We start from the raw sequence: 24,466 nt of genomic DNA on the forward strand, positions 1-24,466 counted from the left end.
GGATGTGAGTTTGAGTGAACTCCGAGGGTTGGTGATGGACAGGGAGGCCTGGCATGCTGCAATTCATCGGGTTGCAAAGAGTTGGACATGACTGAGCGACTGAACTGAACTGAAGCAGTGGCCACAGGACTGAAAAAGGACAGTTTTCATTCTAATCCCAAAGAATGACAATGCAAAGAATGGTCAAACTACCGCACAAATGCACAAAATTCTCCAAGCCAGGCTTCAACAATATGTGAACCATGTACTTCCAGATATTCAAGCTGGTTTTAGAAAAGGCAGAGGAACCAGAGATCAAATTGCCAACATCCATCAGATCATCGAAAAAGCAAGAGAGTTCCAGAAAAACATCTACTTCTCCTTTATTGACTACACTAAAGGCTTTTACTGTGTGGATCACAACAAACTGGAAAATTCTGAAAGAGATACCAATACCAGACCACCTGACCTGCCTCTTGAGAAATTTGTATGCAGGTCAGGAAGCAACAGTTAGAACTGGACATGGAACAACAGACTGGCTTCAAGGGGAAGGAGTATGTCAATGCTTATTTATATTGTCACCCTGCTTATTTAACTTGCATGCCGAGTACATCATGAAAAACACTGGACTGGATTAAGTACAAGCTGGAATCAAGATTGCCAGTGAAATGTCAATAACCTCATATATGCAGATGACACCACCCTTATGGCAAAAAGCAAAGAAGAACTAAAGAGCTTCTTGAGGAAAGTGAAAGTGAGTGAAAAAGTTGGCTTAAAACTCAAGATTCATAAAACTAAGATCATCATCTGGTCCCATCACTTCATGGCAAATAGAGAAACGTGGAAAACTTTATTTTTGGGAGCTCCAAAATCACTGTAGATGATGATTGCAGCCATGAAGTAAAAGATGCTTGCTCCTTGGAAGGAAAATGATGACCAATATAGACAGCATATTAAAAAGCAGAAACATTACATTACCAACAAAGGTCCATCTAGTCAAAGCTATGGTTTTTCATATAGTCATGTATGGATGTGAGAATTGGACTATAAAGAAAGCTGAGCACCGAAGAACTGATGCTTTTGAACTGTGGTGTTGGAGAAGACTCTTTAGAGTCCCTTGGACTGCAAGGAGATCAAAGCAGTCCATCCTAAAGGAAATCAGTCCTGATGTTCATTGAAAGGACTAATGCTGTAGCTGAAGTTTCAATACTTTGGCCACCTGAAGGGAAGAACTGACTCCTTAGAAAAGACCCTGATGCTGGGAAAGATTGAAGGTGGGAGGCAAAGGGGACTGCAGAGGATAAGATGGTTGGATGGCATCACTGACTTTATGGACATGAGTTTTAGCAAGCTCTGGGACTTGTTGATGGACAGGGAAGCTTGATGTGCTATAGTCCATGGGGTCGCAAAGAATAAGACACCACTGAGTGACTGAACTGAACAGCAAAAGTAAAATACAATGGCCTAAATCCCACACCTTCAGGATAACTTTAAAGTGAGAATGTATAGCCTTCAAATTACCTATAAATTTAAGAAAAATCAATGCCACTATTTTACAAACTCCTATCCAAAGTCCGTCTAGTCAAGGCTATGGTTTTTCCAGTGGTCATGTATGGATGCAAGAGTTGGACCGTAAAGAAAGCTGAGCGCCAAAGAATTGATGCTTTTGAACTGTGGTGTTGGAGAAGACTCTTGAGAGTCCCTTGGACTGCAAGGACATCCAACCAGTCCATCCTAAACGAGATCAGTCCTGGGTGTTCATTGGAAGGACTGGTTTTGTAGCTGAAAATCCAATACTTTGGCCACCTAATGCAAAGAGCTGACTTATTTGAAAAGACCCTGATGCTGGGAAAGATTGAGGGCAGGAGGAGAAGGGGGCAACAGAGGCTGAGATGGTTGGATGGCATCACCGACTCAATGGACATAGGTTTGTGTGAACTTTGGGAGTTGGTGATGGACAGGGAGGCCTGGCGTGCTGCCATTCATGGGGTCGCAAAGAGTCGGACACGACTGAGCAACTGAACTGAACTGATCCAAAGTCCATTCCTGAAGCAAGTAGAAGGAGAGGGAAAGGTCCAGGAAAATGCATGGAATGAGAAAAGAGGAAAATGGAAGGTTTAAGAGGAGATAATTGGAGAATCTTAGGAAAATAATGGGAGCATTTAGCACTATTCTTGTAACTTTTTGTAAGCCTGAATTTTTAAAATTTATTTTGGCTGTGCTGGGTCTTTTTGGCTGTGCGTGGGCTTTCTCTCGTTGAGGTGAGCTGGTGCTACTCTAGCTGTGCATGGGCTCCATAGTTACGGTGCATAGGCTTAGTTGCTCATGTACATAAAATCTTCCGGGACCAGGGATTGAACCCATATCCCCTGCATTGGCAGGTGGATTCTTATCTATGTACTGGACCACCAGGGAAGTCCTATAAGTCTGAAATTATATTTTAAAATACTATAAAAAAATTAGAAGGTGAATAACTAAATGGTAAACAGGTGAAAAAAAAACTGGCAAAATGTTAGTAATTGTTGAAGCTGGGTGATATGTACATGGGGATTTATTATATTTTTTTCTAAACTTAGTATATGTTTGTTAAACATCCATAATAGACTTTTAATAAGGAATGAATTTACAGTGATCTTTTTGATAATGTAAATTTATTTCCTCATTAAACACTCTTGCTTTTAAGGCATTTAAGAACTGATCCTGTTGAAATAAACTAAAGAAGACCTAAATAAATGGCAAGATATTTCATCTTTATGAATGAGAAGACAGTGTCATTAAGATTGACAGTATCACTCAAATTGATTTATAGGTTCATCTCAATATCTAAGTTTCACCTGACTTCTTTGCAAAAACAGACAAAAGTGAAAGTGTTAGTCACGTAGTCGTGTCTGACTCTTTGACCCATGGACTATAGCCTGCCAGGCTCCTCTGTCCATGGGGATTCTCCAGGCAAAAATGCTGGAGTAGGTTCTCCCCTTCTCCAGGGGATCTTCCCAACCCAGGAATTGAACCCTAGTCTCCTTCATTGCAGGCAGATTCTTTAATGTCTGAGCTATCAGGGAAGCTGATCCTAAAATTCATGTAGTAAGTCAGGGGACCCAGGATAGCCAAAATAATCTTTAAAAAGGACAAAATTAAAGAACTCATACTTCTCAATTTGAAAGCACACTACAGTGCTACTACAGTAATCAAAGTAGTGTGGTAATGGAATAAGGATAAAGATACAGATGAATAGAACAGAATTGAGAATCTAGAATTAAATCATTTAATAGCCAATTGATTTTTTTATGTATCATGTTTTTTTTAATTCCTCAGAGAACTCATTACTGCACATTTAACAGTAAACCATTTCTTACATTTCAGTGTTTAAATTACAAGGTATCAAACAGAGAGAGTGACTCAGCTAGAAGGATTAGGCAGAAGGATCATTTTTCTACTATCATTATTTATAATTTAAGTATGGTTAAAAGTGGTTGCTTGGGCCTGATTCACAAGATGTGGCTAGTGGTAGGTCTATACTGTGTTAAGCTTCCTGAGCTGGGGCTTAGGGCATTGGCTTTCCTAAACAATTCTGCATAGGGGAGACATCTGCATGAGATTTGGAAGGCGTAAGTAAAGCAGCAGCCACATATGTATTTATAAGGTCCATGTGTAGGATCATGTTCTCCTGCAGATCACACACATTGTCTCCAAACTGCTGGCTCAGGGTGGTGTCATGGGACAGTAGCTGCAGGTACTCTAGCTGCTGCTGATTCTCCTTTAGTTCCTCCTAATCGTAGGCCAAGTATGTGTGAAAAGCCATGATGAAGAGTGTCAGCTTCTTCTGCAGTTCACCCACATCATTGAAATTGAGACAGATACAAGTTCTCGTTCATTCTCAGGGTTTGCAGCCAATTCTTGTAGGTTATTTTTGCCCTCCCCACTTCACATTCCTCCTTCCTTTCATGCCCAGCATCAGGTACAGGAACAACATCTTCACGTAGATTCTTTTGCTAGTTATCACATTTTGTACAGTTGCTAAGTTGTGTTCAACTGTTTGCAGCCCCATGGACTGCAGCACACGGGGATTTCCCTGCCCTACATTATATCCTGGAGTTTGCTCAAACTCATGTCCATTGAGTCAGCAATGCTGTCTAACCATCTAATCCTCTGCCACTCCCTTCTCCTTTTGCCTTCAATCTTCCCCAGCATCAGGGTCTTTTCCAATGAGTCGGCTCTTCACATCAAGTGGCCAGAGTATTGGAGCTTCAGCTTTAGCACCAGTCCTTCCAATGAATATTTAGGGTTGATTTCCTTTAGGATTGACTGATTTGACCTCCTTGCTGTTCAAAGGACTTTGAGGAGTCTTCTCCAGCATTTGAAAGCATTAATTCTACCGTTTGGAAGCCTTAATTCTTTGGCACTCAGCATTCTTTGGGGCTTCCCAGGTGGTGCTAGTGGTAAAGAACCTGCCTGCCAATGCAGGAGACATAAGGGACCCATGTTCAATCCCTGGGTTGGGAAGATCCCTAGGAGGAGGGCATAGCAACCTACTCCAGTATTCTTGCCTGGAGAATCCCCATGGACAGGGGATCCTAGAGGGCTACAGTCCATGGGGTCACAAAGAGTCAGACACGACTGAAGCAGCAGCACACGTAGACTTCTTTATGATCCATCTCTCACATCTGTACATGACTACTGGAAAAATCATAGCTTTGACTACACAGGCTTTTGTCAGCAAAATATTATCTCTGCTTTTAAATACGCTGTCTAGGTTTGTTATAGCTTTTCTTCCAAGGAGCAAGCATCTTTTAATTTTGTGGCTGCAGTCACTGTCTCCAGTGGTTTTGGAGCCCAAGAAAGTGAAATCTGTCACTATTTCCACTTTTTCCCCATCTATTTGCCATGAAGTGATCAGACTGAATGATGCTATGATCTTTGTTTTTTGAATGATGTTTTATTTTTTTTATTTTTTAAATTATTTGTTTTAATTGGAGGCTAATTACTTTACAATATTGTAGTGGTTTTTGCCATACATCAACATGAATCAGCCACAGGTGCACATGTGTTCCCCATCCAGAACACCCCTCCTGCTTCCCTCCCCATCCTCCCCCAGGGTCATCCCAGTGCACCAACCCTGAGCACACTGTCTCATGCATAGAACCTGGACTGGTGATCCACTTCACATATGATGATATACATGTTTCAACACTACCCTCTCAAATCATCCCACCCTTGCCTTCTCCCACAGAGTTGAAAAGACTTCTTTACATCTCTTTTGCTGTCTTGCATATAGGGCCATCATTACAATCTAAATTCCATATATATGTGTTAGTATACTGTATTGGTGTTTTTCTTTCTGACTGACTTCACTGTGTTTAATAGGCTCCAGTTTCATCCACCTCATTAGAGCTGATTCAAATGCATTATTTTTAATGACTGAGTAATATTCCATTGTGTGTATGTCCCACAGCTTTCTTATCCATTTGTTTGCCAATGGACATCTAGGTTGCTTCCATGTCCTGGCTATTATAAACAGTGCTGCAATGAACATTGGGCTACATGTGTCTCTTTCAATTCTGGTTTCCTCCGTGTGTGTGCCCAGCAGTGGGATTGCTGGGTCATATGGCAGTTCTATTTCCAGTTTTTTAAGGAATCTCCACACTGTTCTCCATAGTGGCTGTACTAGTTTGCATTCCCACCAACAGTGTAAGAGGGTTCCCTTTTCTCTGCACTCTCTCCAGCATTTATTGTTTGTAGACTTTTGGATAGCAGCCATTCTGACTGGTGTGAGATGGTACCTCACTGTGGTTTTGATTTGCCTTTCTCTGATAATGAGTGATGTTGAGCATCTTTTCATGTGTTTGTTAGCCATGTGTATGTCTTCTTTGGAGAAATGCCTGTTTAGTTCTTTGGCCCATTTTTTGATTGGATCATTTATTTTTCTGGGATTGAGCTGCAGGAGCTGCTTGTATATTTTTGAGATTAATTCTTTGTCAGTTGCTTTGTTTGCTATTATTTTCTCCCATTCTGAAGGCTGTCTTTTCACCTTCTTATAGTTTCCTTCATTGTGCAAAAGCTTTTAATTTTAATTAGGTCCCATTTGTTTATTTTTGCTTTTATTTCCATTATTCTGGGAGGCGGTTCATAGAGTATCCTGCTGTGATTTATGTCAGAGAGTGTTTTGCCTATGTTTTCCTCTAGGAGTTTTATAGTTTCTGGTCATACATTTAGATCTTTAATCCATTTTGAGTTTATTTTTGTATATGGTGTTAGAACGTGTTCTTGTTTCATTCTTTTACAATTGATTGACCAGTTTTCCCAGCACCACTTGTTAAAGAGATTGTCTTTTCTCCATTGTATATTCTTGCCTTCTTTGTCAAAAATAAGGTGTCCATAGGTGCATGGATTTATCTCTGGGCTTTCTATTTTGTTCCATTGATATGTTTCTGTCTTTGTGCCAGTACCATACTGTCTTGACTGTGGCTTTGTAGTAGAGCCTGAAGTCAGGCAGGTTGATTCCTCCAAGTACCATTTTTCTTTCTCAAGATTGCTTTGGCTATTTGAGGTTTTTTGTATTTCCATACAAGTTGTGAAATTATTTGTTCTAGTTCTCTGAAAAATACCATTGGTAGCTTGATAGGGATTGCATTGATTCTATAGCTTGCTTTGGGTAGTATACTCATTTTCACTATATTGATTCTTCCGATCCAGAAACATGGTATATTTCTCCATCTATTTGTATCATCTTTGATTTCTTTCATCAGCGTTTTATTGTTATCTATATATAGGTCTTTTGTTTCTTTAGGTAGATTTAATTCCTAAGTATTTTATTCTTTTCATTGCAATGGTGAATGGAATTTTTCCTTAATTTCTTTCTGTTTTATTATTGTTAGTGTATAGGAATTCAAGGCATTTCTGTGTGTTAATTTTATATCCTGCAACTTTACTATATTCATTGACTAGCTCTAGTAATTTTCTGGTGGAGTCTGTAGGGTTTTCTAAGTAGAGGATTATGTCATCTGCAAACAGTGAGAGTTTTACTTCTTTTCAATCTGGATTCCTTTTATTTCTTTTTCTTCTCTGACTGCTGTGGCTAGGACTTCCAAAACTATGTTGAATAATAGTGGTGAGAGTGGGCACCCTTGTCTTGTTCCTGACTTTAGGGAAAATGCTTTTAATGTTTCACCATTGAGGATAATGTTTGCTGTGGACTTATCATATATTGCTTTTATTATGTTGATGTGTGTTCCTTCTATTCCTGCTTTCTGGAGAGTTTTTAATCATAAATGGATGTTGAATTTTGTCAAAGGCTTTCTCTGCATCTATTATGATAATCATATGGTTTTTATCTTTCAATTTGTTAATGAGGTATAGAATGATGAGTTTTAAACCAGCTTTTTCACTCTACTATTTCACCTTCATCAAGAGGCTCTTTAGTTTTTCACTTGCTGCCATTAAAGTGGTATCACCTGCATATCTGAGGTGGTTGATATTTCTACCAGAAGCCTTGATTCCAACTTTTGCTTCATCCAGCATGGCATTTCCCATGATATACTCTGCATAGAAGTTAAATAAGCAGGGTGACAATATGCAGCCTTGTCATACTTCTTTCCAAAGTTTGAACCAGGCCATTGTTCCATATCCTGTTCTAACTGTTGCTTCTCTACTTACATACAGGCTTCTCAGGAGACAGGTAAGATGGTCTGGTATTCCCATCTCTTTAAGAATTTTCCAGAGTTTGTTATGATCCATATAGTCAAAGTTTTTAGTATAGTCAATGAAGCAGATGTAGAAGGTTTTTGGAATTCTCTTGGTTTTTCTATGATCCAGTGTTTGCAATTTGATCTCTGGTTCCTCTGCCTTTTTCTAAATTGAGCTTATACATCTGGAAGTTCTCGGTTCATGTACTGCTGAAACCTAGCTTGAAGGATTTTGAGCATAATCTTGCTAGCATGTGAAATAAGTGAAGTTGTACAATAGTTTGAACATTCTTTGGCTTTGCTCTTGTTTAGGATTGGGATGAAAACTGACCTTTTCCAGTCCTGTGGCCACTGCTGAGTTTTCCAAATTTGCTTGCATATTGAGTGTAACACTTTGACAGAATCATCTTTTAGAATTTGAAATAACTCAGCTTGAATTCCATCACCTCCACTAGCTTTGTCAGTAGTAATGCTTCCTAAGGCCCACTTGAGTTCACATTCCAAGATGTCTGGCTCTAGGTGAGTGACCATACCATCATGGTTATCCAGATCATTAAAACTTTTTCTTCTTTTTTTTTTTTACAATTCTTCTGTGTATTCTTGCTACCTCTTAATTGCTCAGTGTGAAACCTCTATGGTAAATCTTATTCTATATCACTTACAATGCATCTCTTATCTGATTGAGCCCGAACTGATAATAAACAGTTCAAATTAGAATTAATAGGCTAAGGTAAGGAGTGTTGATTTTATTTTAAATGCATAGAGAATCTTTTAGATAGTTTTAAGCAGCTTGCTCTAGTGAGCGGAGAAGGCGATGGCACCCCACTCCAGTACTCTTGCCTGGAAAATCCCATGGATGGAGGAGCCTGGCAGGCTGCAGTCCATGGGGTCGCTAAGAGTCGGACACGACTGAGCGAATTCACTTTCACTTCTCACTTTCATGCATTGGAGAAGGAAATGGCAACCCACTCCAATGTTCTTGCCTGGAGAATCCCAGGGACGGAGGAGCCTGGTGGGTTGCCGTCTATGGGGTCGCACAGAGTCGGACACGACTGAAGCGACTTAGCAGCAGCAGCAGCAACAGCTCTAATGAGACTGAATTTAGGAGAGTCATGGGTATAAGCCAGCTGAGCTTTCCTGTTGTAATCATCTAGGTGAGAACTGATGGCAACCTGGACTCGAAAGGTAGCAGTATAGCTTAGCCAATTAATTTTAGACAAGGGTGGAAAAATAATAAATGGTGGAAGAACAACTGTATATCTAAATGAGGAAAAAATAATAAATGGTGCTGGGACAACTGTGTATCTACATGGGAAAGAATGAACCTGGACCCCTACTTCATAACCGTATATAAAAATTAAGAATGGATCTAAAACTTAAATGTAAGTGTCAAAATTTAGGAAGAAAATTTAGGTGTAAATCTTTGTGACCTTGAATTAGGCAATGGCCTAATGATACCAAATGTACAATGATACCAAAAGTACAAGATAGATGATAAGAAGTGTGGATGAGGATGTGGAGAAATTAGAACCCATATACACTGCTAGTGGGAATATAAAATAGTGTAGCCACTTTGAAAAACAGTTTGGCAGTTCCTTAGCAATTTAAGCATAAGGTTACCATATGAATCAAGAGTTCAACTTACAGGTATATACTGTAGAAAAGAGAAAACACATATTCACACAAAAACCTGTACATGAATGTTCATAGCAACAAATAGTCAAAAAAGTAGAAACAAGCCAAATATCCATTAGCTGACAAGTAGATAAAGAAAAGCTGGTATATCCATACAATGAAATATTCAGGAATAAAAAGAAATAAAGTCTTTATACAACATGAGTGAGACTTGAAAATTGTATGCTAAGTGAAAGAAGCCAGTCACAAAGGACCACATATTAAATGATACCATTTAAATGAAATACCCAGGATAGGCAAATGCAAAGACAGGAAATTGATTAGTGATTGAAGGAAGAGGGAACATGAAGAGGTTGGGATTGGAGAGTGACAGCTAAGGTGTGTGGGGTTTCTTCTGACGTAAAAAACAAGTTCTGATTGTGGGATGGATACAGAACTCTGAATCTACTAAAAGGCATTGAGTTGTACACTTTAAACAAATGGCTGTATGGTATGTGAATTTTATTTCAATAAATCTGTTTTTTAAAATATCATTTTTTGGTAGTCAGCTTAAGTTCAGTGAAAGAAGAACCTTACATATAAAATATATCAGTATAATTTGGCTAGGTTTTCAGTTTGTATTTTAGTAATTGCTGTTGTTAGGAAAGTAATTTTGAAATACTTGTTCTGAAAAAAGCAGTTTTCACATTTTGGATGTATAGAAAGCCCCACTTATTTGTTCTTCGCTCAGTATGACCAGTGAGCAGTATAGCCACAGTTATTAGAATTATTTGGCATGTAAAGTAGAAAAAAATGTAGCTTGAATTACCAATATGGTGAAGGGGAAGCTGCATTTGAAAGTACACTTGATTGTACAGATCTGAGATAGTATTGGCTGGTTATTGAATATTAACATCATGTGGCTCCCTATTGTTTTCACCAATTTTAAAGACAGAATCATTGTTTTCTGTCACTTATCTCAAAATCTCAGTTAAAAATGAATTCATACAGCATGCGTAAAAAGCAAGTTACATGTAAACTGGTAAGAATTATTTAAATTATTTTTCTTTCCGAGTAAGAAAGCTGCATAGAGGCGAATCTGGTGGTTTTATTAAGAATTCAGATTATGATAAGGAACCTGAAAATAAGTGTTTCTGATATAACACATGCTATAGATTTAAGCTTTATATTGTTCTGAATGGAAAAATACGATTTGAGCAAGTTTCCACCTTTTAATAAAGGTAACCAAATTTTAATCAAGTTTCAACAAGTAGAAGAGAACCTGTATAAAGCAAAGTATTAAGATTATATTCTAGAAACTGTAACTTTCAGTTGAAAAGATAAAAATACTGGAAGTTTACATGGCAAAATATAGTACTTTAGATACTGGCAATATATTGAAGGCATATTTTCAATAAATTGGATCAAATTCAAAATAGCTTTATTTTTTCTTAAAAAACAATTCTGTCACTGAGTTGTTTTGAAATTATTAAGCCAGAAAGAAAAACACCAATACAGTATCCTAACGCATATATATGGAATTTAGAAAGATGGTAACAATAACCCTGTATACAAGACAGCAAAAGAGACACTGATGTGTAGAACAGTCTTTTGGACTCTGTGGGAGAGGGAGAGGGTGGGATGATTTGGGAGAATGGCACTGAAACATGTATAATATCATACATGAAACAAGTCGCCAGTCCAGGTTCGATGCACGATACTGGGTGCTTGGGGCTGGTGCACTGGGACGACCCAGAGGGATGGTACGGGGAGGGAGGAGGGTTCAGGATGGGGAACACATGTATGTCTGTGGTGGATTCATGTTGATACATGGCAAAACCAATACAATATTTTAAAGTTAAAAAATTTAAAAAAATGAAATTATGTGGAGAGTTATAATGCATATGATTTGTTTTTAAATTTTTATTTCATATTGTAATATGGTTGATTTACAACGTTAGTTTCAGGTGTAGAAAAAAGTGATTCAGTTATACATATATCCTTTTTCAGAGTCTTTTCCCATACAGGTTATTATAAACTATGGAGTAAAGTTTCCTGTGCTTTATAGGAGGTCCCTGTTGATTATTTTATAAATAGTAGTGTGAAATGTTATTTGAAGCCTCCTTATTTATCCCTCCCAAACACCTTTAGTAACCGTAAGTTAGTATTCTACATCTGTGAGTCTTTTTGTTTTGTTGTCACTCAGTCATGGCCAACTTTGCAAACCCATGAGCTGCAGCACCCCAGGCTTCCCTCTCCTTCATTATCTCCCTGAGTTTGCTCAGACTCATGTCCATTGAGTCGATGATGCTACCAACCATCTCATCTTCTGTCTCCCCCTTCTCCTGCCCTCAATCTTTCCCAGCATCAGGTCTTTTCCAATGAGTAACCAAGTATTGGAGCTTCAGCATCAGGCCTTCAGATGAATATTCAGGTTTGATTTCCTTTAGGATTGAATTGGTTTGATCTTGCAGTCCAAGGGACTCTCAAGAGTCTCCTCCAGCACTGCAGTTCAAAATCATCACTTCTTTGGCGCTCAGCCTTTATTGTCCAGCTCTCACATCCATACATGACTACTGGAAAAACCACAGCTTGCACTATAGGGACCTTTGTTAGCAAAGTGAATGTCTCTGGTTTTTAATATGCTGTCTAGGTCTGCCATAGTTTTTCTTCCAAGAAGCAAGTGTCTCTTAATTTCATGACTGTCGTCACCATCTACAGTGATTTTGAAGCCCCAGGAAAGAAAGTCTCTCACTGTTTTCATTGTTTTCGGATCTATTTGTCATAAAGTGATGGGACTGGATGATGCCATGATCTTCGTTTTTTGAATGTTGAGTTTTAAGCCAGCTTTTTCACTCACTCTCCTCTTTCACTTTAATCAAGAGGTTCTTTAGTTCCTCTTCGCTTTTTGCCATTAGAGTAGTGTCATCTGCATATCTGAGGTTATTCATATTTCTCCCAGGAATCTTGATTTTAGCTTGAGCTTCATCCAGCCTGGCATTTCACATGATGTACTCTGCACAGAAGTTAAATAAGCAGGGTGACAATATACAGCCTTGTCATACTCCCTTCAGCATTGCCCTTCTTTGGGATTGGAATGAAAATTGACCTTTTCTAGTCCTGTGGCCACTGCTGAGTTTTCCAAATTTGCTGGCGTATTGAGTGCAGCATATTCATAGCATCATCTTTTAGAATTTGAAATAGCTCAGCTGGAATTCCATCACCTCTACTAGCTTTGTTGGTAGTTATGCTTCCTAAGGTCCACTTGACTTCAGTCTCCAGGATGTCTGGCTCTAGGTGAATGATGACACCATTATGGTTCTCTGGATCATTAAGACCTTTTTTGTACAGTTCTATGTTTTCTTGCCACCTCTTCTTAATATCTTCTGCTTCTGTTAGGTCCAGATCGTTTCTGCCCTTTTTTGTGCCCATCTTTGCATGAAATGTTCCCTTGGTATCTCTCATTTTCTTGAAGAGATCTCTAGTGATTCCCATTCTATTGTTTTCCTCTGTTTCTTTGCACTATTCATTTAAAAAGACTGTTATCTCTCCTTGCTATTCTTTGGAACTCTGCATTCAGATGGGTATATCTTTCCTTTGCTCCTTTGCCTTCTGCTTCTCTTTTCTCAGCTATTTGTAAGGCCGCCTCAGACAACCATTTTGCCTTGTTGCATTTGTTTTTCTTGGGGATGGTTTGGTCACCTCCTCCTGTACAGTGTTCCGAACTTCCATCCATAGTTCTTCAGGTACTCTGTCGGATCTAATCCCTTAAATCTATTTGTCACTTGCACTGTATAATCCATTTGTCTCTTCCCCTTTAGGTAATATCTGAATGGCCTAGTGTTTTGTAAAAAAAATAAAATAAGTTTTTTTGTATCATTTTTTAAAATTAGGTTCCAAATATAAGTGATGTCATATGGTATTTGTCTTTCTCTGTATGACTCACTTACCTTAGTATGATAATCTCTGGGTCCATCCATGTTGCTGCAAATGGCATAATTTCATTATTTTTTATGGCTAGGTAATATTCCATTGTGTATGTACACCACATCTTTATACATTCATCTGTGGATATACATTTATATCACTTGCTATGTCTTGGTTGTTGTATATAGTGCTGCAATGAACATTGTGGCACATGTGTATTTTTGAAGTATGGTTTTCTTTGGAGATACCCCCAGGATTAGGATTGTTGGATTATATGGTAGCTGTATTTTTAATTTTTTAAGGAAAATACATATAACTGTTCTCCATAGTGGTTGTACCAATTTACATTCCTACCAATAGTGTAGGAGGATTCCCTTTTCTCAACACCCTCTCCAGAATTTATTGTGTATAGAGTTTTTGATGATGGCCTTTGATGATGGGAAGATCCCCTGGAGAAGGGCATGGCAATACACTCCAGTATTTTGCTTGGAGAACCCCTTGGACAGAAGATCCTGGCAGGCTACAGTCCATGGCGTCACAAAGAATTGGACACAACTGAAGCGACTTAGGACATTCTGACTAGCATGAGGTGGTAACTTATTGTGCTTTTTTTTTTCCGTTTATCTAATAATTAGTGATGTTGAGCATCTTTTCATGTGTTTTTTGGCAATCTGTATGTCTTCCTTGGTGAAATGTCTATTTAAGTCTTGTACCCTTTTTCAGTTGAGTTGTTTGATATTGAGTAGCATGAGTTGTTTGTATAGTTTGGAGATTGATCCCTCATCAGTCACATCATTTGCAGATATTTCCTTCCATTCTGTGGGTTGTCTTTTCATTTTACTTATGGTTTCTTTTGCTGTACAAAGTTTTTGAGTTTAATTAGATCCCATTTATTTTTTGTTTTTATTTCCATGACTCTAGGAGATGGATTTAAAAAACCCATTATTTATATGAAACAGTGTTATTCTTATGTTTTCCTCTAAAGGAGTTTAATAGTATCAGGTTTTATATTTAGGCTTTTAATCCAGTTTGAGCTTTTGTATGTGGTGTTAAAGAATTTTCTAATTTCATTCTTTTTCATGTAGCTCTCCAGTTTTCCCAGAAGCATCTCCTCCAAAGAGTGTCTTTTCTTCATTGTGTATCTTGCCTCCTTTGTCACTTATTAGGTGACCACAGGTGTGTGGGTTTATTTCTGGGCTTTTTATCATCTTCCATTGAGGTAATGTTTCTGTTTTGTGTCAGTACCTTATGTTTGAAAATGGTGGCTTTGTAGTATAGTCTGAATTTAGGGAGCTTGATTCCTTCAGCTCCATTTTTGTTTCCCCCCACCCCACCCTTAGGATTGCCTTGGTTATTTGGGGTCTTTTTTGCCTGCATACAAATTTAAAAATTATTTTGTTCTAGTTCTGTGAAAAATGCCATCAGTAATTTGATAGGGATTGCAATGAGTCTGTAGATTGCCTTGGGTAGTGTAGTCATTTTGACAGTATTGATTCTTCCAATCTATGGACATGTTATATTTTTCCATCTGTGTCATCTTTGATTTCTTTCATCAGCATCTCGCAGTTTTCAGAGTACAGGTCTTTTGCCTCCTTAGGTTGGTTTATTCCTGGACATTTTATTCTTTTTTTAAAAATAATTTTATTTATTTACTTTTGGCTGTGCTGGTTCTTCATTGCTGCATAGGCTTTTCTCTAGTTGTGGAGAGCAGGGGCTACTCTCTAGGTGAGGTGTATTCAGGGCTTCTCACTGTGGTGGCTTCTCCTGTTGCAGAGCATGGGCTCTAGGGCACACAGGCTTCAGTAGTCGCAGCGTGAGGCCTCAGTAGTTGTGGTTCCCACACTCTAGAGCACTGGGCTTCATAGCTGTGGTGCGTGGGCTTAGTTGCTCTGCAGCGGGTTGGTTCTTCCCAGACCAGGGATTGAACCCATGTCAACTGCACAGACAGGCAGGTTCTTTATCTGGGACACCAGGGAAGCCCTATTTTATTCTTTTTGATGTGATGGTAAATGGGATTGTTTCTTGAATCTATCTTTCTGATCTTTCATTGTTAGTGTATAGACACGCAACAGATTTCTATGTGTTAATTTTGTATCCTGCAACTTTACTGAAATCATTGATGAGCTCTAGTAGTTTTCTGGTAGCATCTTAGCAGTGACAGTTTTACTTCTTCTTTTCCCATTTGGATTCCTTTTATTTTTCTTCTCTGATTGCCATGGCTAGGACTTCCAAAACTATGTTGAATAAACATGGTAGAGTGAACATCTTTGTCTTGTTTTTTATCTTAGAGGAACTGTTTTCAGCTTTTCACCACTGAGTATGATGTTAGCTAGAGGTTTGTCAAATATGGCTTTTATTTTGTTGAGGTATGTTCCTTCTGTGCCCACTTTCTGTAGAGTTTATCATGATTGGGTGTTGAATTTTGTCAGAAGCTTTTTCTGATCATCTGTTGAGATGATCATGTGATCTTTATTCTTTAGTATGTTAGTGTAGTGTATCAGACAGTTGATTTGCGGATACTGACAAATCCTTGCATCCCTGGGAAAAGTCCCACTTTATCATGGTATATGAACCTTTTAATGTATCATTGGATTCTATTTGCTGGTATTTTGTTGCAAATTTGTGCATCTATATTCATCAGTGATATTGACCTATAATTTTCTTTTTGTTGTGTGTGGTATCTTTGCCTGGATTTGGTACCAGGTTGATGGTAGCTTCATAGAATGAGTTTGGGAATGTGTCTTCCTCTGCAACTTTTGGAGGTGTTTCAGAGAGAGAGGTGTTAACTCTTCTCTAAAGGCTTGATAGAATTCACCTGTGAAGCCATCTGATCTTAGACTTTTGTTTGTCAGATTATAAATCACAGTTTCAGTTTCATTGTGGTGGGGGGGGGGGGGGGCGCTCTGCCTTCAGTCTCCTTGTCCCACCACTGTGCCACAGCCAACTCCTGCCTCCCCAGGAGACTCTCCATGACCCTCAGGTAGGTCTAGCCCAAGCTCCTGTGGAGTCACTGCTTTGTTCTGGGTCCCAGGGGACAGGAAATCATCTGTGCACCATCTAGGCGTGGAGTCTTTGTCTCCACCAGTCTTGGGGAGTTCCTACACTCCAACCCTGCTGGTTTTCAAAGCCAGATGCTGGAGGTGCCTCCTTGCACTGCCAGACCCTCAGGTTCTGGAGCCTGAAGTGGGGCTCAGAACTAGCACTCCTGTGGGAGACCCTCTGTGATACCATTATTTTCCAGTCTGTGGGTCTCCCAACCAACTGGTATAGGACTTGATTATATTGTGAAATTACCCCCCCTGCCATCTCACAGCTTCTTCATCTTTGGGTATAAAACTTTTTTTGGTAGGTTCCAGTCTTTTTTGTCAATAGTTGTTCAGTTGTGATTTTGGTGTTTTTATAAGAGGAAGTGAGCTCAAGTCTTTTTACTTCACCATTTTGTCCAAACTTGAGGGGCTGCTTTTATTTGAAATGCTTTCTGCCTCCTTCCTCAATGTACGTTGCTCATTATCCCCTTGATATGGGGTGTGTGAGTGCAGCACCCCTTGCGTGCTCTCCTGGTATGGTGGCAGTGATCAGCGCCCACCCACGGGTCTCCCAACAGCAGTGTGGCGTGTGTGCCCCAGGACAGCAGGAGCAGTGATCGGCACCTACTTCTGGATCTCCCAGTGGTGGCAAAGCCCATGCCCTCCTAGGGCAGCAGAGGCAGGGCTTGGTGCCTGCTCCCTGCTCATGCATGCTTCCCCTGACCGCAGCGGCAGCAACTGGCTTCTGTGGCCATGTTCCCTAGTTTCTGCAGCAGCCCCTGCCCACTTCTAGAGCCCACAATAGTGGCAACAGCTCTTGCCCAACCCCAGAACTCATAGAGGTAGCATCCTGTTGCCTGAGAGCATGCACACATGTAAAGAAGCTCCTATGGCGGTCTCACCGCTCTTCCTGGACTCCCCTAGTAATGGTGCCTTGCCTCTCTGGTGAACTCAGCTTCTTCCGAGTGCACCCTCAGTTGTCACAGTTCACAACTGAAGAGTCAGGCTGTTCGCCTACAGGCAGCCCCAGTCCTCTCCCTGGGTCTGACCTGAAGCTTGAGCTTCAGCACCCAGCTGCTGCCCATACCAGTGGACGAGCACCCCAGGCTGGGGGGCACAGGGTGGCAGTGCCAACTGTCTGTGCAGGTCACTCTCTCTTGCCTTCCGCACACTGGTGTTCCCCCTCTGTCCCAGCTGATTCCCCCCCTTCACCCTGCTGGTGAGAAGACTTCCCAGGGTACGAGAACCTTTCCTCCTTCACAGCTCCCTCCCCGGGGCACAGGTCCCATCCAGTGCCTTTCTCTCTCATTTTTTGTTTCATTTTTCTTTTGTCCTACTTGGTTACATTGAGCTTTTCTTGCCCTTTTTGAAAGCTGAGGTGTTTTGTCAGTGTTCAGTAGATGTTCTGTGCAAATCATTCCATTTGTAAAAGTGTTTTTGATGTATCTGTGGAAGGAAATAAGCTCCAAGTCCTACTCCTCAGCCATCTTGGTTCCTTCTTATAATGCATGTGATTTGTGGAGAAATGTCTGCTGTTAGTTCAGAAAGGTTTTCATTTAATGTTGCTTATGTTTTGAAGATAACTGCAATCAGAAAATGTCAGCTTTTATTAACTAGAACAAAAATTACCATTTGCATATTTATTGCCTTTCCCTTTCCCAAGGCCATTAAAGAGATTCCACTTTGTTTCTTCCTTCACTTGACTTCTGAAAGGCTTTTCAGTTCAGTTCAGTTCAGTCGCTCAGTTGTGTCTAACTCTTTGTGACCCCATGAATTGCAGCACACCAGGCCTCCCTGTCCATCACAAACTCCTGGAATTCACTCAAACTCACATCCATCGAGTCGGTGATGCCATCCAGCCATCTCATCCTCTGTCATCCCCTTTTCCTCCTGCCCCCAATCCCTCCCAGCATCAGTCTTTTCCAATGAGTCAACTCTTCACATGAGGTGGCCAAAGTACTGGAGTTTAGCATCATTCCTTCCAAAGAACACCCAGGACTGATCTCCTTTAGAATGGACTGATTGGATCTCCTTGCAGTCCAAGGGACTCTCAAGAGTTTTCTCCAGCACCACAGTTCAAAAGCATCAATTCTTCGGCACTCAGCTTTCTTCACAGTCCAACTCTCACATCCATACATGACCACTGGAAAAACCATAGCCTTGACTAGATGGACCTTTGTTGGCAAAGTAATGTCTCTGCTTTTGAATATGCTATCTAGGTTGGTCATAACTTTCCTTCCAAGGAGTAAGCGTCTTTTAATTTCATGGCTGCAATCACCGTCTGCAGTGATTGTGGAGCCCCAAAATATAAAATCTGACACTGTTTCCACTGTTTCCCCATCTATTTGCCATGAAGCAATGGAACCAGATTTCATGATCTTCATTTTCGGAATGTTGAGCTTTAAGCCAACTTTTTCACTCTCCTCTTTCACTTTCATCAAGAGGCTTTTTAGTTCCTCTTCACTTTCTGCCATAAGGGTGGTGTCATCTGCAAGAAGCAATTTGGGATGCTATGAGGCCATGTGTGTCGGGGGGTGGGGGGGGCGTGCAAAAAAAAGTGAAGGAATAATTTTTCTGGGAGTTTCATCAAATGGGAATCTGGGTAAACTAGGGTGTGAGGGAGTACATGAGAGAAGAAAGGATTTTTCAAAGTATTGTTCAAGAATGACAATAAAGAACTTTAGTTACTTTGAAATTAGTCTTTGTCATCAGGTTGCTCTGGCCACAACACAGCTTGCGGTGAAACAAATGGATGAATAATAAGACTGCAAATTATCAAAAGTCTTACAACAGTGATTGAGAGGGTGTGGGGGGGGAGGTGCTGTGTGTGCATGCTCTGTCATGTTCGACTCTTTCTGAGCCCATGGACTATAGCCTGCCAGGCTCCTCTGTCCATGCCATTTCCCAGGAAAGAATATAGGAGTGCCATTTCCTACTCCAAGGGATATGGATTCTTTACCAGTGAGCCAGCTGGGAAGACCTTGTGGGGGTAAAGAATACAAACTAATCTGAAAGTGGAAGGTGTTGTTACAAAGGGACATCCAGTGTTGTTCCTTTCAGTTTTTGTTGATCAAGATTTGCTATTTTATTATGTTAAAGAAAAGTTAGATAGCTGATCTATGACCTATGACTTTTATAATATGAATAACAATTATATATTTTTTCTGGGGCATTGAATTTTACTTTGTCTTGGGGGAAAAGGAACACAGGAAGAAGTGGAATAAAATTTCATTCAATATGTCTTTGTTACATATGAAACAAACTTGTCAACTCTATATTTTCTCTTTTTGTCCTGTCATCTGTCATACTCTGCTCTATAATATTGGCCAAAGTGATAGAATTTTCTCGAATTGAAAATGTAGGACATAGTCTGTAAAGTAACCAGATGTCAGATGAGTTCTTCAAGATTTTAATAATATCAATCAGCATGGCTATGACAGGTAAAAAGATTCCTGGAGTAATACCTTTACAGTAACTGTTTTAAAAATGGTCTTTTATATTATTTGTAAATATAACATAAACATTATGTGCTATTTCTATATATAAATTTCCAAAAGGAACAATTTTTATAGTCTGTCACTGACACCTCACAGATTTTTTAAAAGAAATTTCCCTTTATTTGACTGGACTCTTTCATATCATTATCAACGTTTCTGATTTCATTTAGCTTAAAAACACCTAGGATTACTTTAGAGCAGACTCAATTGGTCATGTAAGAAAAATGGTCCCTTTTCAGACAGAATCTACCATGTAAGGCTAAACTTTCATAGGTTAGAGAGGTGGATCGACAGCGTTCTTGCTTTCATTTCTGTAAAAGCAGAAACTGGGAGAGAAGACTGAAAACATAGAGGTGGTAAGGACTAATTCATTTCTGCTTTTTGTTGGTAATGTGATCACGTAATGACAGTCTTACTATCATTAACACTCAAATTACTTCATGAACAAAATGAAATCTAAAATTTAGTAATTAGATGAGTTCACAAACAGGTAGCTAATGGCCTTGCAAACTAGGAAGAGCTCACTAGTCAGAAACTATCTGTGCATTGTTTTCTCGCAGGGAACAAATCACAGGACAGTGGCATAGCAGAGATGGAGGAACTTCCTGTGCCACGCAACATCAAAATAAGCAACATCACCTGCGACTCATTCAAGATCTCATGGGAAATGGATTCAAAGTCAAAGGACCGCATTACACACTATTTCATTGACCTCAATAAGAAAGAGAACAAGAACTCCAATAAATTTAAACACAAGGTAAAATGCTAACACAGCCTTATGTTCATTTGTATCTTAAAACTTTCTAATTATGATGCCATTTTGAAAGAAGGAATAATGTTGCACTGATTACTTATACTTGACATTAAAAATGAAAGTTATGTCATTTAAAAGCTGTATCCTTCCAAGAAATTTTATAAGGAAATGACATATATATGGGTTAAAATACACTTTTTTCTCCCAGAAAAGGTGAAATCTTAACTCTCATACAGACATAAAAATGAACGTGTTAAAGATTTTATTTAACACTAATGAGGTAACTGATGAAGTTTTTAATAGAGCCACTTCAAAGGATGGTCCAGAAAAGACATTTTAAGGACCAGGATATTGAAATAAATGTACAGTGGAGGCAAAACCCGTGTGGTGTTGGTGAAGAACAAGGGCAGGAGGACAGGGAGTACTTCCAGGGGACAAAATTCACTGGCATGTGTTTAGACAAGAATAACGGAATTGGTATCGCATGTCTACAAATTACAGAGTTGTAGAATATATTCCGCAAAATCGGAAGAAGACAACCAGCAGAGTGTGCTATAGATGGTTCATAGTTTTCCACTGAAGCACACATTTTTCCCTATAAATAACTGCCAAAAGGAGAATATCAGTGGCAGCTTATAGACTTTAGAATATTTGTCAAAATACTTACGGGCTGAAAATTGCTTTATGTAATCAATTTTATTGTTTGAGAGTAAAAATAGCCTTTAGGTGTTTTAGACTTGTAACAATTCTCTAATATTTATGCTCTTAGCTGTCTGCTTATCACTGTCTTAACCGATACATATCTCTCTCCAAAAGTAGCTCTAGAGAGGATAAATAGTTCTCTGACTTAAAAATTCTTTCTTATGTTTTCAGTGTTTTCACTGATATGAAAACTGATCTTACTTTAATATTTTATAACTAGATTTTAACTTGATAAATCTTTTGGAAGAATTCTTGTCTAAAATTTATGCATTTTACTATATGTGTATAGTATAACTATACATACTAATGGTGAGTGAGTCTTATACGTACAGATAAATGTGATAGGACAAGATTGATAAAACAGTAATTTCCTATGTTCCAATTTTAATCTTTCTAGTGTTGGATATTCTCTTTGGTGACACTTGGCTTCTTTGAATTAGCTTTGAAATGTTTAGCATTAAATGGTGAGGGGTCAAGATTTGACCCCCTTTCTTCATCCCATACTTAGAATACCATATCTTTGGAAATACAGTGAATATGAACCAGGTTTAGTTACCTTATTAATCATCGTTTTAAAATACCTAGACTTTCTGTGATATAGGCTCCACACTTGAATACAAGTAAAACAAATGTTACCACATTTGCATGTGAAGCAATCATTTATTTAAAAATATTCTGTCCCTTCACATATAAAATATTTAATAATGGGCTTCTCTGAACAGCAATATATTAAATAAATATAATATTTTAAAATATTAGAATATTGCATTTTAAGGGGCATATTAAGGAATGTACAAAGAAGAACATTATACTAGAAGTCAAGAAGATGAATCCATGTACACTTACGCCATTAGCTAGCTGTGTAATCTTTGCATGTTTCTTGATCAAATCGGGCCTTTTTTTTTTTTTTACATCTGAAGAATAAGAGATTTGAAGATAGTAATTGCTAAATATCTTTAAACATTTTAGCTAGGAATTTAATAAGTTCTTCCACACTGTTTACAGTTGACTCAGGTTATACTGCTACATTAATTCATCTTCTTCCACCCACCCGTACCTCTCTTCCTCCTTTCCTTTCTTAGGATGTTCCAACAAAACTGGTGGCAAAAGCTGTTCCCTTGCCGATGACTGTCCGTGGACACTGGTTTTTGAGCCCAAGAACTGAGTATACAGTAGCAGTGCAGACTGCCTCAAAACAAGTTGATGGTGATTATGTTGTGTCTGAGTGGAGTGAAATTATAGAATTCTGCACAGCAGGTAAGAGAACTGGGTACAAATATGGGGGGGGGATGCTTATTTAATAGTTCCTGGAAAGCTAATTACAGAAAGTATATTTTTGTAATTATTAAGTGATATTTATTGCATTGGTCATTTTTACATTGCCAGTAGCACTGTGTGACAGAACAAACTGATAGAGAGAGTGGAGGTTCTCAGCAAAAGCTGGGTAATGGCATTAAATTATTTCTGTGCTACATGCACAGTTTGATTTTTCAAAGTAAAGGCTTTACAAATAAAAATTGATGCAGTATGAAAATATATTCAGCATATTTTGAGATTCATTTTGAGAGGGAGAGAGATCTTTTTTCTTCCTTTTTTTCATTTATTTTCACACTCTTGAAAGAAGGAAGCCAGAAACATCATTCTCTAATTTAAGGAAATGAAGGCAGATCACAATGACTTTACTTAACAGAAATGTTATTGGACTTTTCACTTGAATGCTGATCATCTCTCTCTAAACTCGTGTCGTGTGAGTTTGTGTGTCTCTGCTTCATGAAAGTACCTCATAGCCATTTGGCATTGGGGTGTCTAATGTAGAAAGCCTGTCCCTCTTGATCTTGAATTGTATCTTAATAGCCCAATGGGTTGAAAAGGTTACCATAACCATTCATATCGTATATTTATATACTTGTTTATTCATTTCAGTCAAGAAACAAATATTTATTGAGCACTTAAATAGATGGTGAAGGGACACAAAGACATAGCTACCTGAATACATCTGTCATCCATTCTTTCTGTCTCTTAGAATAGGGCTTTGTTTCCTCTTTGTCTAGGTGATTGTTTCCTCTATAAAACTGTAGAAAGAGGCTAAATGTTTGTTTCCACACAAAGGAGCTTGTAGAAAGTCGTAGACACTTGCCTCACCTATTGCAGGTTGCTTAGCAACTTCCCCAGCTGAGGCATCCTTCAGATAAATCAGCTATTTTTTCCCCATAGCCTCACAGTAGATTTATTTCAGACTCAGGATGTGCTTAACTACTGCTTTATCTCAATATCTTTTTTTTCTCTCTTAATTTCAAACTCAGTATAAAATTTCCCATGTGGATATGTAGAATGGATGAAGTTTTAATGCTTAATTATTGTGATTTTATCATAAACCTTTTTTGTTTGTTCTGTGAGGAAGCTGCTAAGGATCTCAGTGTATGAGAGTGAACAAAATAGTATCCCTCTGGTGCTATATTTCTTCCTAAGATGTCATAGTTGTAAGATCCACCACTTTATGTATCGCTAAGAAAAAATTAAACTGCCAATTAAACTGTGAAACAGTGTTTTCTTATCACATATACTCGACTCATGTCAGAGATGCTGAAATGTGGGGAAAATATATTTTAGAATAGATGTGGTATACATCATAGTCCAGTAGTCAGTAATTAAATTGCTAAAGATTTCAACATTGTATTAATAGTGTGTAAAGAATTCTCATTTTACCTGTATTTTATGTGTCACATTAGAATTACTATATCCCCTCAACTTTTCTCCTGAATTAAAATTCCTCCTTGGAATCCACCTCACGCTTACTCTTTTTACACATCTTTCCACTTGCCCTGATTGCATCCTACCAGAGATGTAGACACAGTAAAAGACACAGTAGCTTTTGACATTGTTTTAATACATGCTATTTTCCATAGAATTGTACCAAACAGCATCGTAGTAGTCATTTTTTAAGAAGCTATAATGTACCTCCTAAAACCCCATTTGACATTAAGGAAAAATGAGATAATATTTCTTCCTTAGCTTAAGGAAGACCTTTGGCATTTTCAGTTCAGAAATACCTGTCTAGATACTCCATTCTATAATCTATATGACTACAGGAGTACATGTTTTATTTCTATGTATATAAAGAAAGACCTTTAGTTTTCTTTCTTTCCTTTAGAGTGACTGATCTGTTGCTCTTTTATTCAAGTATATCCCCTAATTATTCTAAGGAAGTTTTAGGGGTAAATAATAAGGAAAATGCCAGCTTATTTTAAATGTGCCACAATATTTTTCTATAAATCATTTTGTTTC

At 38.7% G+C, this 24,466-nt stretch overlaps 1 protein-coding gene across 3 annotated transcripts in view; it reads left to right on the forward strand.

Annotated features, from left to right (window-relative positions):
- Positions 1-24,466, forward strand: part of PHYHIPL (phytanoyl-CoA 2-hydroxylase interacting protein like) — a 95,478-nt gene that overhangs the window by 63,279 nt on the left and 7,733 nt on the right. For all 3 annotated transcript variants that reach the window (XM_027531052.1, XM_027531050.1, XM_027531051.1), the window contains 2 exons: positions 20,286-20,482; positions 22,264-22,438. In XM_027531052.1, the coding sequence (XP_027386853.1) occupies positions 20,286-20,482; positions 22,264-22,438 (372 nt within the window). The remainder of the gene's footprint in view (positions 1-20,285; positions 20,483-22,263; positions 22,439-24,466) is intronic.

The sequence above is a fragment of the Bos indicus x Bos taurus genome, chromosome 28, assembly GCF_003369695.1.
Source record: "Bos indicus x Bos taurus breed Angus x Brahman F1 hybrid chromosome 28, Bos_hybrid_MaternalHap_v2.0, whole genome shotgun sequence".
In the NCBI taxonomy this organism is placed as follows: domain Eukaryota; kingdom Metazoa; phylum Chordata; class Mammalia; order Artiodactyla; family Bovidae; genus Bos; species Bos indicus x Bos taurus.